Source organism: Cucurbitaria berberidis (assembly GCF_010015615.1).
Source record: "Cucurbitaria berberidis CBS 394.84 unplaced genomic scaffold K460scaffold_8, whole genome shotgun sequence".
NCBI lineage: Eukaryota > Fungi > Ascomycota > Dothideomycetes > Pleosporales > Cucurbitariaceae > Cucurbitaria > Cucurbitaria berberidis.
Window position 1 is genome coordinate 318,495 of NW_024468942.1, and position 12,268 is coordinate 330,762.

General features: G+C 51.1%; 7 protein-coding genes across 7 annotated transcripts; 4 read left to right on the top strand and 3 right to left on the bottom strand.

Annotated features, from left to right (window-relative positions):
• The first annotated feature begins 381 nt into the window (after positions 1-381).
• K460DRAFT_371988 (amino acid transporter) lies at positions 382-2,656 on the top strand. The gene is made up of 4 exons (XM_040934462.1): positions 382-1,097; positions 1,149-1,989; positions 2,055-2,225; positions 2,305-2,656. Exons 1-4 carry the CDS (start codon positions 626-628, stop codon positions 2,531-2,533), a joined length of 1,713 nt encoding a protein of 570 aa, XP_040782583.1. The 5' UTR covers positions 382-625; the 3' UTR covers positions 2,534-2,656.
• A 618-nt stretch (positions 2,657-3,274) lies between these two features.
• K460DRAFT_215763 (uncharacterized protein) lies at positions 3,275-5,057 on the bottom strand. Its single transcript, XM_040927283.1, has 4 exons — positions 4,546-5,057; positions 4,166-4,491; positions 3,564-4,099; positions 3,275-3,438 (listed from the first exon to the last, which is right to left on the bottom strand). Exons 1-4 carry the CDS (start codon positions 4,780-4,782, stop codon positions 3,425-3,427), a joined length of 1,113 nt encoding a protein of 370 aa, XP_040782584.1. The 5' UTR covers positions 4,783-5,057; the 3' UTR covers positions 3,275-3,424.
• Positions 5,058-5,180: 123 nt separating this feature from the next.
• Positions 5,181-6,676, bottom strand: K460DRAFT_381517 (uncharacterized protein; the record flags this gene model as incomplete). The annotated part of the gene is made up of 5 exons (XM_040935363.1): positions 5,181-5,277; positions 5,330-5,665; positions 5,815-6,201; positions 6,252-6,339; positions 6,388-6,676. The coding sequence occupies 5 exons, from the start codon at positions 6,674-6,676 to the stop codon at positions 5,181-5,183; spliced, it is 1,197 nt and encodes a 398-aa protein (XP_040782585.1).
• A 1,298-nt stretch (positions 6,677-7,974) lies between these two features.
• K460DRAFT_371996 (uncharacterized protein) lies at positions 7,975-8,372 on the top strand. The gene has a single exon (XM_040934463.1). It carries the CDS (start codon positions 8,090-8,092, stop codon positions 8,363-8,365), a length of 276 nt encoding a protein of 91 aa, XP_040782586.1. The 5' UTR covers positions 7,975-8,089; the 3' UTR covers positions 8,366-8,372.
• Positions 7,975-10,065, bottom strand: K460DRAFT_349651 (voltage-gated potassium channel subunit beta-1 channel-like protein subunit beta-1). Its single transcript, XM_040931436.1, has 8 exons — positions 9,786-10,065; positions 9,646-9,723; positions 9,437-9,586; positions 9,346-9,383; positions 9,196-9,297; positions 8,721-9,147; positions 8,638-8,667; positions 7,975-8,586 (listed from the first exon to the last, which is right to left on the bottom strand). The coding sequence occupies exons 1-8, from the start codon at positions 9,837-9,839 to the stop codon at positions 8,446-8,448; spliced, it is 1,020 nt and encodes a 339-aa protein (XP_040782587.1). The 5' UTR covers positions 9,840-10,065; the 3' UTR covers positions 7,975-8,445.
• A 343-nt stretch (positions 10,066-10,408) lies between these two features.
• Positions 10,409-11,738, top strand: K460DRAFT_371998 (uncharacterized protein). The gene has a single exon (XM_040934464.1). It carries the CDS (start codon positions 10,834-10,836, stop codon positions 11,524-11,526), a length of 693 nt encoding a protein of 230 aa, XP_040782588.1. The 5' UTR covers positions 10,409-10,833; the 3' UTR covers positions 11,527-11,738.
• A 56-nt stretch (positions 11,739-11,794) lies between these two features.
• Positions 11,795-12,227, top strand: K460DRAFT_371999 (uncharacterized protein). The gene has a single exon (XM_040934465.1). The coding sequence runs from the start codon at positions 11,806-11,808 to the stop codon at positions 12,031-12,033; it is 228 nt and encodes a 75-aa protein (XP_040782589.1). The 5' UTR covers positions 11,795-11,805; the 3' UTR covers positions 12,034-12,227.
• The last annotated feature ends 41 nt before the right edge of the window (positions 12,228-12,268 follow it).

Sequence of the window (12,268 nt, forward strand, 5' to 3'; positions counted from 1 at the left end):
GGGCTTGCTTGAACCTCGTGTCTGCGCGCCATCGTCTCTTCTACTGATTGTGGCGTTTGAATGTGCCAACCAGCTCTTTAGCAGCTCGCCGTGGCTTGTTACACCTCCATCATCCGTCGCGCGTCCTCTAACCCCGGCTTGCTCTCCACATCCACACTACCCGGCTAGGGAAGCCTATACTGTGGTAGGCGAACAGAGTCACCCACCCACTGATAAAGAGATAGCGACAGACCTTGTCGTCATTCGCTGTCTGCAAGTCTATCGCCCGCCCTACTAGCTCGTTCACCAACCATGATGGGCAGGCCGTCAACGGCCGGTCGCGCTCGCTCGCTTCAGAACACCAGCTCGCGTGTGCCGTCCTATCTTGTCGACCCCCGCTCACGACCCTTCTACTAGTTCTTCGGGCTGAGCAGAGCCCTGGCACCAATGCAGCATAATAATCATATATAGTCGGTTCAGGCGGTTGCTTATTTTTATCTTTTCCATGGTTCATCGACCTTGACAGTGGAACTGTATGCGAAAACGTTGACGTTCTCTTATTAGACTTTTTTCTTTGCTTCTTGGACGGCTTCCCCACAACGATTCAGCCCACCATTTGCGCGCCCGTGAGCGTTGCGCAACGACAATGGCTACCAGAGATAACGTGATGTCGCATCGGAAGCGGTCCATAGCTGAAGAGCCCGTGACGTCGGTGCTCCCCGATGGCGATGTCCCGTACGATCCTAGGCATTCATTTAATCCCGATGAGGAGGTACTGGCTGCGCTTGGATACAAGAGCGAATTCAAGAGAGAGTTCTCGCTGTTTACGACTTTTTGCGTGAGCTTTGCGGTGCTGGGGTTGCTGCCCAGCTTTGCGAGTACGCTGACCTATGGCATGGGATATGCAGGTACGGCTGGGATGACATGGGGATGGATCATCGCCATGTTGGGAATCCAGTGCGTGGCAATGAGCATGGCCGAGCTGTGTAGTTCAATGCCAACAAGCGGAGGGCTATACTATGCCGCAGCTGTTTTGGCACCCCCAGGTTGGGGGCCATTCGCCGCTTGGCTAACGGGCTGGAGCAATTGGCTTGCTCAAGTGACTGCAGCGCCATCCGGTCAGTAAACATACCAATATATGCGTCGTCAGGACTAATAGGTCGTTGAAGTGAACTATGGCATATCTGCTATGATCCTCGCTGCCGGCTCCATCAACAACCCAGACTACGTGCCCACAGACTGGCAAACCTTTCTTCTCACGGTCTTCATAATGATCCTGCACGCAATCCTCTCCTCCATGCCTACGAAGTGGCTCGCACAGTTCAACTCCGCGGGCTCGACATTCAACTTCGTCGCACTCATAATCGTCATCATTCTGATCCCAGCGGGGACTAACCGCTCCTCACGAGGTCTTCCAAGGTTCACTCCATCTAGCGAAGTTTGGGGTACCATCTACGAGGGCACATCGTTCCTGCCCGGCGTGAGCGTGCTGATGAGCTTTATTGGTGTGATATGGACAATGAGTGGATATGACAGCCCCTTCCATCTAGCAGAAGAGTGCTCAAACGCCAACCTTGCGTCGCCGCGCGCCATCGTTCTTACCTCCGCAACGGGAGGCATCTTCGGGTGGTTCCTGCAGCTCGTTGTTGCGTATACGGTCGTCGATATTGATCAAGTTCTCGACTCCGACCTTGGACAGCCATTCGCTGCATACCTCATCCAATGCATGACGCAGAAGATGACGCTGGCGATCCTTGCACTCACGATTATTGCGGGCTTCTCCATGGGTCAGGGCTGTATGATTGCGGCGAGTAGAGTCACGTTTGCGTATGCGCGCGACGACTGCTTTCCACTCAGCAATTATTGGAAGCAAGTGAATAGATACACGCAAACGCCTGCAAATGCTGTGTGGTTCAACTGCGCGGTCGGCATTCTGTGCTTGTTGTTGATTCTGGGCGGGTCAGTACCTATTGGTGCACTGTTCTCTATTGGTGCTATTTCCGCTTTTGTGTGAGTTTTAAACCTTTCACATTGCCACACACCTAGGTAACCAAATGGTGCTTACTTTGTAACAGTGCATTTACCATACCCATCTTCATACGCGTCTTCTTCGTAGGAAAGCGCTTCCGGCCAGGACCGTGGAACCTCGGGAAGTTCTCCATGCCCATCGGTGCTTTTGCATCTGCATTCGTGTTGCTCATGGTGCCCATCCTGTGTCTGCCTAGTTCTACCGGCGCTGAGTTGAAGTAAGTCACGTAATTGCTTTCTTTCTATATGCACGGCCATCATTTACTTGTGTGAACTACTCGCTAACACGCTGCACAGCGCTGCGAATATGAACTGGACCTGTGTAGTATATGGAGGCCCCATGTTAATTGTTACAGTATGGTGGTTCGTCTCAGCGCACAAGTGGTTCAAGGGACCAAAAGTCAATATCCAACATATGATGCTTGGACGTGAAGAAGCGATTGTCGAGGGACAGAGTGCTGCAGAGGACCATGAAGATAGCTCGTCGGGCGACGCACACGCGGCGGAAAAGGCCACGAAGTCCTGAGAAGGTGTGCAGAGAGTAGGGCTTGTTATACCCTGTGTTGGAATTGTATGTTGTAGCATTGCTAAATTAGTTGAATGGATACCAAATTTTTCGAAGTGGCGCGTACCCTTGCAATCGCTTATTTCACACGACCCACACCACGCTCCGTTTGAACTTGATACCTTTAATTATGCTCTCATTGGCAACACTTTGCACCTGTATATAATGCTTCTTATTTCCAAAATCTCCATCAAACCACCAAATCTCAGCCCATTGGGTTGGCAATCTCAGATCGTATAGTGGTCAGTATTTCGGCTTGTCAACAAACAACTCGCCGGAGGCCGGGGTTCGGTAAGACAACTGTAGTCCGCAGGTTCGAGTCGCAACACTAACATTAATCAAGATTCCCCGTCTGAGAGCTTCAAAGCATCCATTCTTTTTTGCATTTTTGCTGTGCCTTGGAGGTTCGACCGACGGTGTGCCTCTCAATGTGGATCCGCCCTATCGCGCGTCGGCTAGTTAGCGACTTGGATGAGAACTTGATTGCAGTATTTTTTGGCTGGAACACGAGGCATGTGAGTCGTGTGGATCGCTTATACTTGCTCTCTTCATAATACAATGCACCTCTTGCTATATTATGCAGCCCTTGAGGAACAACTCTAGCCTTTCACACTCGCGCTCGCCTTGCTTGCATCTTTCGGGTCCTGCTTTTGCGTCTTTGGAACCCCCTTGGCCTTGTCTACTTCCTCTTCTGAGCTGTCATCCTCCGAGCTATCTTCCTCGGAGCTGCTCTCCTCGTCACCCTCCTCCTTTGCGCTTCCCTTCTTTGCACTTTCCTTCTTTATGCCTTCCTCTTCATCACTTTCTTCCTCCTCCTCTGAGCTCTCCTCTTCCTCGTCACTATCCTCGTCCTCATCTGAACTCTCCTCTTTCTCCTCGCTCTCCTTTTTCACCATGCTCTCTTTCTTCTCTGAACTCTCCGCCTTATCTGAACTCTCTTCTTCATCGTCACTTTCCTCGTCGTCATCATCATCGTCCTCTTCCTCTTCACTACTCTCCTCCTCTATTACAGTCGCCTGCTCGACCTTCTTCGTTTCCTTCTTACTTGCGTCGTCTACCTTCGCTCCCTTTAGCTCCTTCTGTGTCTTAGATATTGGACCAGCGCTGAGAGCTGGGTTCGCAGCGTCATCGTGCATTGAGGGAGGCGCTTGTACGGGTTTCTGGAGATCGGATAGCTTAGGAATCTTAGGTTGGCCCTTGGTTGCCTGTGGCTTTTTACCCTTTGTGATCGAGGAGGTGAGCTTAGAAGTCTTAGATTGGGCCTTGGTTGCCTGTGGTTTCTTATCCTTTGTGGTCGAGGAGACGAGTTTAGAAGTCTTAGATTGGGCCTTGGTTGCCGATGGTTTTTTATCCTTTGTGGTGGACGAGGCGAGCTTAGAAGTCTTAGGTTGGGCGGTCGTTACCTGTGGCTTTTTATCTTTTGTGGTCGAAGAGGCAAGCTTAGGTGTCTGAGGAAGTGGTATCGAGCGTGGAGAGAGAATACTGCTTGCGCCCGCTTTCACAGGCATCTTCTGAGGCGTCGCAGAGGTCGGTGTATTCGTCTTCTGAAGCGTCGCGGATGTCGGTGTGTTCGCCTTCCGAGGCGTCGCGGATGTCGGTGTGTTCGTCTTCTGAGGTGTCGCAGATGTCGGTGTATTCGTCTTCTCAGCTAGCAGTGGGTTCGTAGTAGCGATTTTGGTTGGTGCTTGCTTCCTCGACGCAGCAACCTTCGCGGCCTCGGCACCCAGTTGACGAATCGCGAGGTTTTGCTCTGGATCTGACTTCGCAGTGTCCTCCTTCTTTGTAGCTGTAAACGATGACGATGGTGCGGCGCCAGTTGGTGCTGAGGGTTTCGCGGGGAAGGCCGTGAATGCTGAGGTGACGCCTAACGCTTCTCTAATCTCATCGTACTCGTTCCATTCTTCGATCTCCTCGATGCCCTATGCTTTGTATCAGCCTTTTCGCCCAAAGAACACGCTGGCTATTGTACGAACGCCGAGCACATATCCCTCCTTGACTACAAGTGGCAACTTCTTCCCACTTGCTCTGCGTTGGAACAACTTCTTCGCGAGCTCGTCCGTTGCCGTGTCCTTGTACTTGAACGGTATCTTGTTCGCTTTTAGAATGGTTTCGATCCGCGATGTAGCTGTGATGATGTGTGAAGACCCGGCAGTCAATGATGTGAAGAGGTAGATCGTTGGATCGTTGTCATAGACGCTGAGTTCGCTCATGGCTAGTACTCTAGTCGGAGTCGGTGAGAGGGGTCAATAGGAGTATACGCGTATCTTCGGGGTATAGACGGCAAGAGCGAGTGAAGCGGGGACGCAGAAAGCTCTTATGCGGATGCTGAAAGTATGAGAAAGGCGATAAAGAGTAATTGTGGTTTCACCAGACGGGAATGCTTCAGGATGGGGGGTCATCGTAACGCGGGACCCTGCGTGGCTAAAGTGGGGCATTGAAGCTCTGACCATTATCTGGAAGGGACCATCACGCGAGGGAGGATAAAAACAGATGGGACGTGTATTCGAAGGCAAGCTTGCTTTGTCTGATATTGAAACGAACGGCATTAGGTAGTATAAAGAAACTTATTATAATTATCCAAAACCGCAATTTTGATGCTTAATAAACATTACATGACGGGTGTAGGGTTACCATTCGAGTATTTTCCAGCAAGAACAGTCATTAGCGCGTCGCTAACTTCGAACTCCTCGAGAACTGCACCAAAGCTATATGGCAGAGGTTAGCCATGCCCCGTACCGCTTGAAACGTCGAACTTACCCATAGCATCGCACTTTGGCGAGCAGCTCCCCCTTGATAAGCCCGAGATCCTCTTTCGACAACTCCCTAAACTTTTCATCTTTCAAAATCTTTGCCCACGCCATGATAGGCGTGATCTCCCCATCAAGGGGAAGACGGTTGCTGAGGTCCAGCAGCTTCATAAGATCCGGCATTTTGACATCCGGCATTTGATGCGGGTAATGCTCCTGCGGGCAATTTGCAATATGTGCATCCGGTGGTGCCGTTGCCATGAGTGCGTGTCCGCTAATCGTTTCGTCGGCGTCGTGGGCGCGCACCATTAAGTACTGCATGTGGTCCATACAAGGTCGCTCGAGGCTGTCGGACGCAGTCGTCAGCTCGGAGCGTAATTGTGGAAGAAATCAGATGACGTACGAAGGGTGGAAGAGAAAGAAATAGAAGGTGATGTAAAGAGCGAGAAGGACTATTGTTGGGGTGGAGGAGAAAGATAGGGCGTTCGATCGTACGTTAACACGAAATCTATTCCGATTTGATCATAGTCCAGTGGGTTTTGTTGCATGGTCAGCGGTTGCTGGCTCTGCACGTCATGCGAACTAGAGCCGCGATGTTGTAAACTTTGTGGTGGTGATGTATAGCCAGTTGACGCTGACCCTGGGCCATATGATGCACTGCCACTTGAGCTTCCGTATGAGGAACTCCCGATACGGCCCATGCCGTTTGTAGGGCTAGCAAGTTCGAATGAAATACCGTGAGCCATGAGCAATTCTTTTAGTCGTCGATTTTCTTCTGCGAAAGCGTCTCGTTCTCGGGAAGTAGTAGCGAATGTATCTTTGAGGCGAATGACTTCTTGCTCGAGAGCCTTGATATACAGTTCTTTCCTTTCTCGATGCGTTCTTAGCTAGAGGTTAGCGTGTGCTGTTGCGGAGCTTGAGATTGATAGTACCGTTGTGCCTGACGATTTAGCTCCTGTCGTCGTGTCGTGGCTGGTTTGCTGTCTGGCTTGGGACCTCTTCTCTTCGGTTGTTGGCCATCTACACTTGATCAGAACTGTGCAAGGTGCATGACATTGACCAACAAACCCCGTGTTGTCTTCTTCTCCGTCAGGTTTTTGAAGAAACCAAATTGTGCTAGTGGACTTTTTGATTCACTGCCTATTGATTGCCATTGCCCTGTACTCTCCATTTCCGACGCAAAGCCAGCTAAACTACCCCTCCGACTGCCACTCATGCTCATCTCGGAGAGGCACTCGGATGGTCGACGAGAGGCTGCAGGAGAAGGGTAGTTGTTGGCAGCGCCGGATGGAGGGTAGGTGGGCGCTATGGTCAGCACATGCGCATCTGGCCAGGATATATAACGACCGTGTGACATGATGTTGACAAGAAAGAGTGGGTAAAAGAGAGCTGGAAAGAGATATTACAATAGGTGCATGTGTAGAGAGCTTGGACGCGGCAAGACAGTAGCATCGCCATGTATATGTAGTGTATCCATGGCTCGCAGTCGGTCAAGGCAGGGCAACTGTTCGCAGGCTTGCTCCGTCGTCTATGCATCGATGCTCACGACCGGCAAGCAAACAAGCCGGTGGGCACGTGAGCAACAGTTATGCTAGTATCGAAAACTCTGCCTTGGCGAGACTCACCCTGTGTCTGCGGCGTGCTCCTAGCCGTGGAGTAAAGAAATACGAACAGCATCGACAGGAAAGGGCCAATGACGAAAGGCCTAGCAGCGGGCCAAGCACAGACTATGGGAGTCGCGAGGCGAAGACAAAACAGACTCGACTTCAAACGCAAAGCAGTTAAAGCGCTCGAAGATGGTAATAAAGCGGAAATGAACTCACCACTGCCATTTTGGTAGTTTGTGTCCCCAATTGAGGGATCTGTCTTAATGGTAGCCATGCTATGCGAGTCGCATTGATCAACGCGTGCACCTGGAGACCAAACAGTTCACTTAATTCAGCGCTGATATTGAAGAGAGCCGTGGATATGGGGTGGACACCGCACTAGAGGCCGGTTAGCCCAGGTCCAACCCTTGTGCAGATACGAAACGTTCAGACCTCAGCACGATCCTATGCTCGACGGTCAGGATCGCGCACTTGTGCAACAACGTAACTCAGCGGAAGACGACCAAACTCTATCAGACTGCGGTGAGTTTTGCGGCGCGATGCTTGACACTCGAATGTAAGAAGGCTCGGAGGAGGATGAAGTGGTACAGGTGAGGAGTAGCTGAGGTACAATTGAGACGCGAGATGGAGCTCTCCACGTCGCAGGTCCGGGGGTCAAATAGTAGCACGAACAAGGGCAAACGGATTTGCGGCCAGAAAGGAACCTTGGGGACCACTCCAACACTTACAGGGCGATGTTCAACGCAAGTCAGCGCCGGCTGGCCCGCGAAAGTAATGCGCTCTTTGTGACTGAGGTCATTGATTGCACAGCCCCGGCTAGGGATTTGGAATTGCCCTCTCTGGACGTTGAAGGCACACGAGGACGCCAATGCGCGGAACGAGCTGTGGATGCGAATTTTGATCAATCAAAGAGAGCGCGACGGAAGTGCCTTTTCGCCCCCGCCGAGGTTGGACTGGACGGGTTGCGGCTCTGTGGCGGTCTAGAGCTTCGAGGGAACCATGAATCCTTTGGGATGACGTGCCAGCGGCGAAGACCGGAGTAACAACAGCTGGAGAAAAGCCAAGACCAGAAAATGAAGCTGAGGACGCGCACGACACCTTTATCATTGTTCTGTTTTGTTCAGGCGAAGCGTGCGCCGGATGACTGATGTGGTTGCTCACGCATGTTGGACGCCCTGCCGCACGTTTGCGGGCTTGGGAGCCGCTGCACCAGGACGATCTTGTCCGTGGTTAACCATTCCCATCACACGGCGCTGGAGGAATTGACTCTAATAGAGTTGGACACGACATCGGCTCCGTCATGTGAGCTCTGTTATACGGTTTCTAAACATTTCTCCAAGAGAATATGGCTATCACCAGCTGGCAGTGTTCAGGCAAGCCTTGCTCATATTGCTACGTCGCTTCATGATGGAGTGCATTTGAGTCTAGTTCGCGTATAAACCAAGCATCATATTCTGTTTACATTGCCTACCATGTTCACCTGTTCACCTGTTCACACTTCCAACAGACGCATGACAATCTACGGCTTGTTGCCAAGGATTCCCTCAATCTCCTCCATAAGCTCTGGTGTCAGCTTGGACAGAAGCTTGATGGCGCCACAGTTGTCGTGAACCTGCTCTGGCTTCGTCGCTCCAAGGATGACAGTACTAACATTTGAGTTCTTATCAAGTCAGCATATGTCGCACGTGCTCTTCGTTCATGGATCTCTTACCTTCGCAGCCCATGCAAGCGCCAGTTGCGTCTAAATATGGTCAGTACAAGTCTCGCATGCGGTCCGTACATTGGGTTTCGTACTGTGGTACCTCCCAGCTTCTCGGCAATCTTTGTCAGCTCCTTGACCTTTTTGATCTTGCTCTGACCTTCCTCGCTCTTCAATGCCTCAATATTACTCTTCATCATGTCCGGGTTCAAAGCGTAACGACTATCCTCGGGTATACCGTCGTTGTATTTGCCTGTCAACAACCCAGAAGCCAGCGGACTCCATATAGTCGTACCGTAAGAGTAGTCCTTGTACAAAGGCGCATACTCCTTCTCAAAACGTTCGCGATGGAAGGCGTTGTACTGGGGCTGCTCGGCCACCGGGGCGATGAGATGATACTTCTCTGCGATCTTGATAGCCTCCTGGATCTGCTCCGCGCTCCACTCGCTTGTACCCCAGTAATATGCCAGGTTCATATGAATGGCCTGCGTAAATGCCTCGACAATCTCCTTCATTGGCACGCTGGTAGACAGTCAGTGAAGGTTTCACAGAGGCGCAAGTCAAGCTTACTCAGGGTCATGGCGATGAGCGAAGACAATGTCGACATAGGGCGTCTCGAGACGGGCGAGGGAGCTTTTCAGACCCTCAATGATGTGCTTCTTGGACAAACCCCTTGGCTTTGGTCAGTATTTGAATGGCAAGTTGTGCCTGTAAACCTACCTCGTGTTTGGCTCCTTTCTCTTCGTTCCGAAAAATACCTACCAAGAGTCATCAGCCTCATTTTGGTGTGATTCTGGGCGACACACTCTACCTTTGTGGACAAGACAAACTCATCGCGTGGCCACGCTAATTGCTTCAACGCCTGCCCCATCTCAACTTCGCACTCTCCGGCTGCGTAAGCCTCTGCAGTATCGAAGAAGTTAATGCCGTGGTCCCAGGCTGCTTGCATGCAGTCCTTGACCTAAACGTTGAGGTACAAGGTCAGTGTACTGCTCACATACAGTTCGTCCAAATACGTACGATTGACCCAGATTGCGTTCCACCATACGTCAACCAGCCGCCCAGAGAGAAGACCGACACCTTAAGACCTGCAGGTCCCTAAAGTTTTAGGTACGAAATCAGTACGTCTCGCATAGGCCGCGTAAATCCATCTGACGTACCAGGCGGCGGAACTCCATGTCTTTGGGGTCAAACTTGGATTCTACGGCAGGCATATTGAATTATGGAGCCGGATGGGTTATTGAAGATTTGTGATTTATGAAAATAGACAACGATGCAATGTACAAAAGGGTGGTCGAGCGCCTCGGTCCTGATGAGGGGCACGGCATACTGAACTGTTTGGTGGGGCAATTTCCAGCCAACATGATGTCAGTTTAAATGCGGCAAGCATAAGTACCGTACATATTTCGCTCCACGTTGCGACGTCGGCCCTTTTGCTCAACTCGGGGATGAAGATCTACGAACGACGCGTTGAGAACTGGCAGTGTGTTGTTCAAGGCTGTACAGCGGCGCAGGTGCGCCGAGGACCGCCGGATCGCCCTCGTCCTTTCAGGCTCTACTACTACTAAGTAACAGTAAGGGCTGTCCTGTCTACAACTATATCTATAGGGCTAGGCAAACCATTCACATCTTGAGACATTGATCAGAAAACGGGCATAGCTCGCGAGATTGCCCAGGAGAAGAAGGCCGCTGTTGTGCATTCATAGGCTCTGGCGAAAGCTTGTCAGCTTTGACACGTCCGCTTGTTTCGAAACACGCCGTATTCGAAACACACATCCAATCACAGCTCCAAAGGACGTCATCACGTGGCTCATCTGCAATCACCGTCGAGGTAAGGATTGGCAGGCGTTGACTTACCTCATTCAGAGTCGTATTCAGGGCAGCTCAAGGCCCCCAGCCCCTTATGTGCTGACGGGGCACCGAGAGGAATGCAAGCGCGCGCCATATATATCTTACGACTTCCCTTAGCTCATCGCACTGCCATCTTACACTGCCTTCACTCCCTGGTCTGAGCTCAAAAGTTTGTTCTTTATTCGTGAATTTTGTCTCTACTGGTCTGAGACACTTCTTCCTTCCGCACTCACTCGTTCAGACATAATCCCATCAAGAGCCTGCTTCGAACCGTCGCTATAATCAAGACGTATTCGCCATTGAACCTGTTCCGATCCGCATCGAAATCAATACCAACTTCCGGTTACGTCAAACATCATGGGTTTCAAAAAGACGATATTCCTTGCTACTGCATTAGCACTGTCTGCCTTTTCCGCACCTCTTCCAGATTGTCCTGGCGACATCGAAGAATCCAAGGGAGCCGGCAACACAACCGCCTTGACCGCCGAGAAACTCACCGCCATCGCACCAGCAACTGCCTCTTGCGCTGATGCAAAGTTTCCCGCCGAGTGCGCCGACGCGTCCCAAGCTGCGACTGCCATCAACAAGGCGTTCGAAACCTACAAGATCACATCCACGGGGGAAAAGGCAGCGCTCATAGCGTATATGCTGTTCGAATCCGGAGACTTCAAATACAGCAAGAACCACTTCCCTGGGAGGCCAGGGCAAGGGACGAGGATGATGGCTATGCCACCGTTTGTCAAACTCTACGCTAGCAGTGTGGCTGGGGAGCAGGCCGTTGCGCAAGCAGAGACGGCCGGAGGAGATGCTGGACTGAATGCTGTGCTCGCGCTGGTCAACAGCGATAATGAAAAGAGCTTTGGAAGCGCCGCATGGTTCTTGACTTCTCAATGCACCCCCGACGTTCGATCCGGATTGTCTGCAGAGACGGTGGACGGCTGGCACAACTTCTTGACTGCATGTGTTCAGACAACAGCAGCCGCTGAACGCGATGTTCCTTGGGTCGCTGCAAAGCAGATCTTGCTAGGAGATGCTTCTTATCCATCATGAACCCTTTGTTCGAGAGTAGTAGTAGCTTCTAGCTCTGCACTCAGTAGTAGATGATGCATGTACTTATTCGCGCACGACATTTCAAACCAACGTAACGATTGTTCTTCATATTATTTGACCATGCTTTTTCTTGCTCGCTATCTTCTTGCAGGCATCCCCGCCATGGGCTGCAAGGCAGACACTAACCTTATTCAATACAAGTTCAATTTCCCCAACAGCCAAGAGGGACGTACAACCGCCGTGCAACATCTAACTTCTTCTCAGACACCATACGCAACAATGGCTTCAAACGCTCGCGACTTCTCAACGACATACGCCTATGAGCCTTTGCAAAGTCGCCGTCACATACGTATCTTGACGATCAATGATAGCGAAGTCGAAAGCGACATTAACCCAGTGCCTATTTACAGCCTTGTCCAAGTAGAGTTGCCTATTGACGATGAACAACTCGACTTCGAAGCGATATCTGGTATTGTGCCTATGCCCATTGAGGGTTGTTTCTTTTAAAGCTTTGCACTCAAGCGGCCTACTTGTTAGGACCTGGAACTGTGCTGACGCATTGTAGTATGCGTTCCATCCTTTCTTACCTTCCAAGAAATCTTGCGAAAAGACATTGGCTATCTACACCAGTTTCAGAACAGACACTGACTGTGTATACCTATCCTAAGTATACCTGGGGCCACTACCACCGCATCTCCGGCCTCCAAATTCAAAGTGGAGAAGGCTACATTGGGCTTACAGC

Coding starts and splice junctions, on each gene's coding strand:
- K460DRAFT_371999 (XM_040934465.1), top strand. CDS start 11,806: ATGGCTTCAAACGCTCGCGACTTCTCAACGACATACGCCTATGAGCCT.
- K460DRAFT_349651 (XM_040931436.1), bottom strand. CDS start 9,839: ATGCCTGCCGTAGAATCCAAGTTTGACCCCAAAGACATGGAGTTCCGC. Junction 9,384..9,436: donor AGTTTGTCTTGTCCACAAAG/GTAGAGTGTGTC, acceptor GACTCTTGGTAG/GTATTTTTCGGAACGAAGAG. Junction 8,668..8,720: donor AGAAGCTGGGAGGTACCACA/GTACGAAACCCA, acceptor GACCATATTTAG/ACGCAACTGGCGCTTGCATG.
- K460DRAFT_215763 (XM_040927283.1), bottom strand. CDS start 4,782: ATGAGCGAACTCAGCGTCTATGACAACGATCCAACGATCTACCTCTTC. Junction 4,492..4,545: donor AGGAGGGATATGTGCTCGGC/GTTCGTACAATA, acceptor TACAAAGCATAG/GGCATCGAGGAGATCGAAGA. Junction 4,100..4,165: donor CAGAAGACGAACACACCGAC/ATCCGCGACGCC, acceptor GAATACACCGAC/CTCTGCGACGCCTCAGAAGA.
- K460DRAFT_371988 (XM_040934462.1), top strand. CDS start 626: ATGGCTACCAGAGATAACGTGATGTCGCATCGGAAGCGGTCCATAGCT. Junction 1,098..1,148: donor AGTGACTGCAGCGCCATCCG/GTCAGTAAACAT, acceptor AGGTCGTTGAAG/TGAACTATGGCATATCTGCT. Junction 1,990..2,054: donor GGTGCTATTTCCGCTTTTGT/GTGAGTTTTAAA, acceptor ACTTTGTAACAG/TGCATTTACCATACCCATCT.
- K460DRAFT_371998 (XM_040934464.1), top strand. CDS start 10,834: ATGGGTTTCAAAAAGACGATATTCCTTGCTACTGCATTAGCACTGTCT.
- K460DRAFT_371996 (XM_040934463.1), top strand. CDS start 8,090: ATGTTGGACGCCCTGCCGCACGTTTGCGGGCTTGGGAGCCGCTGCACC.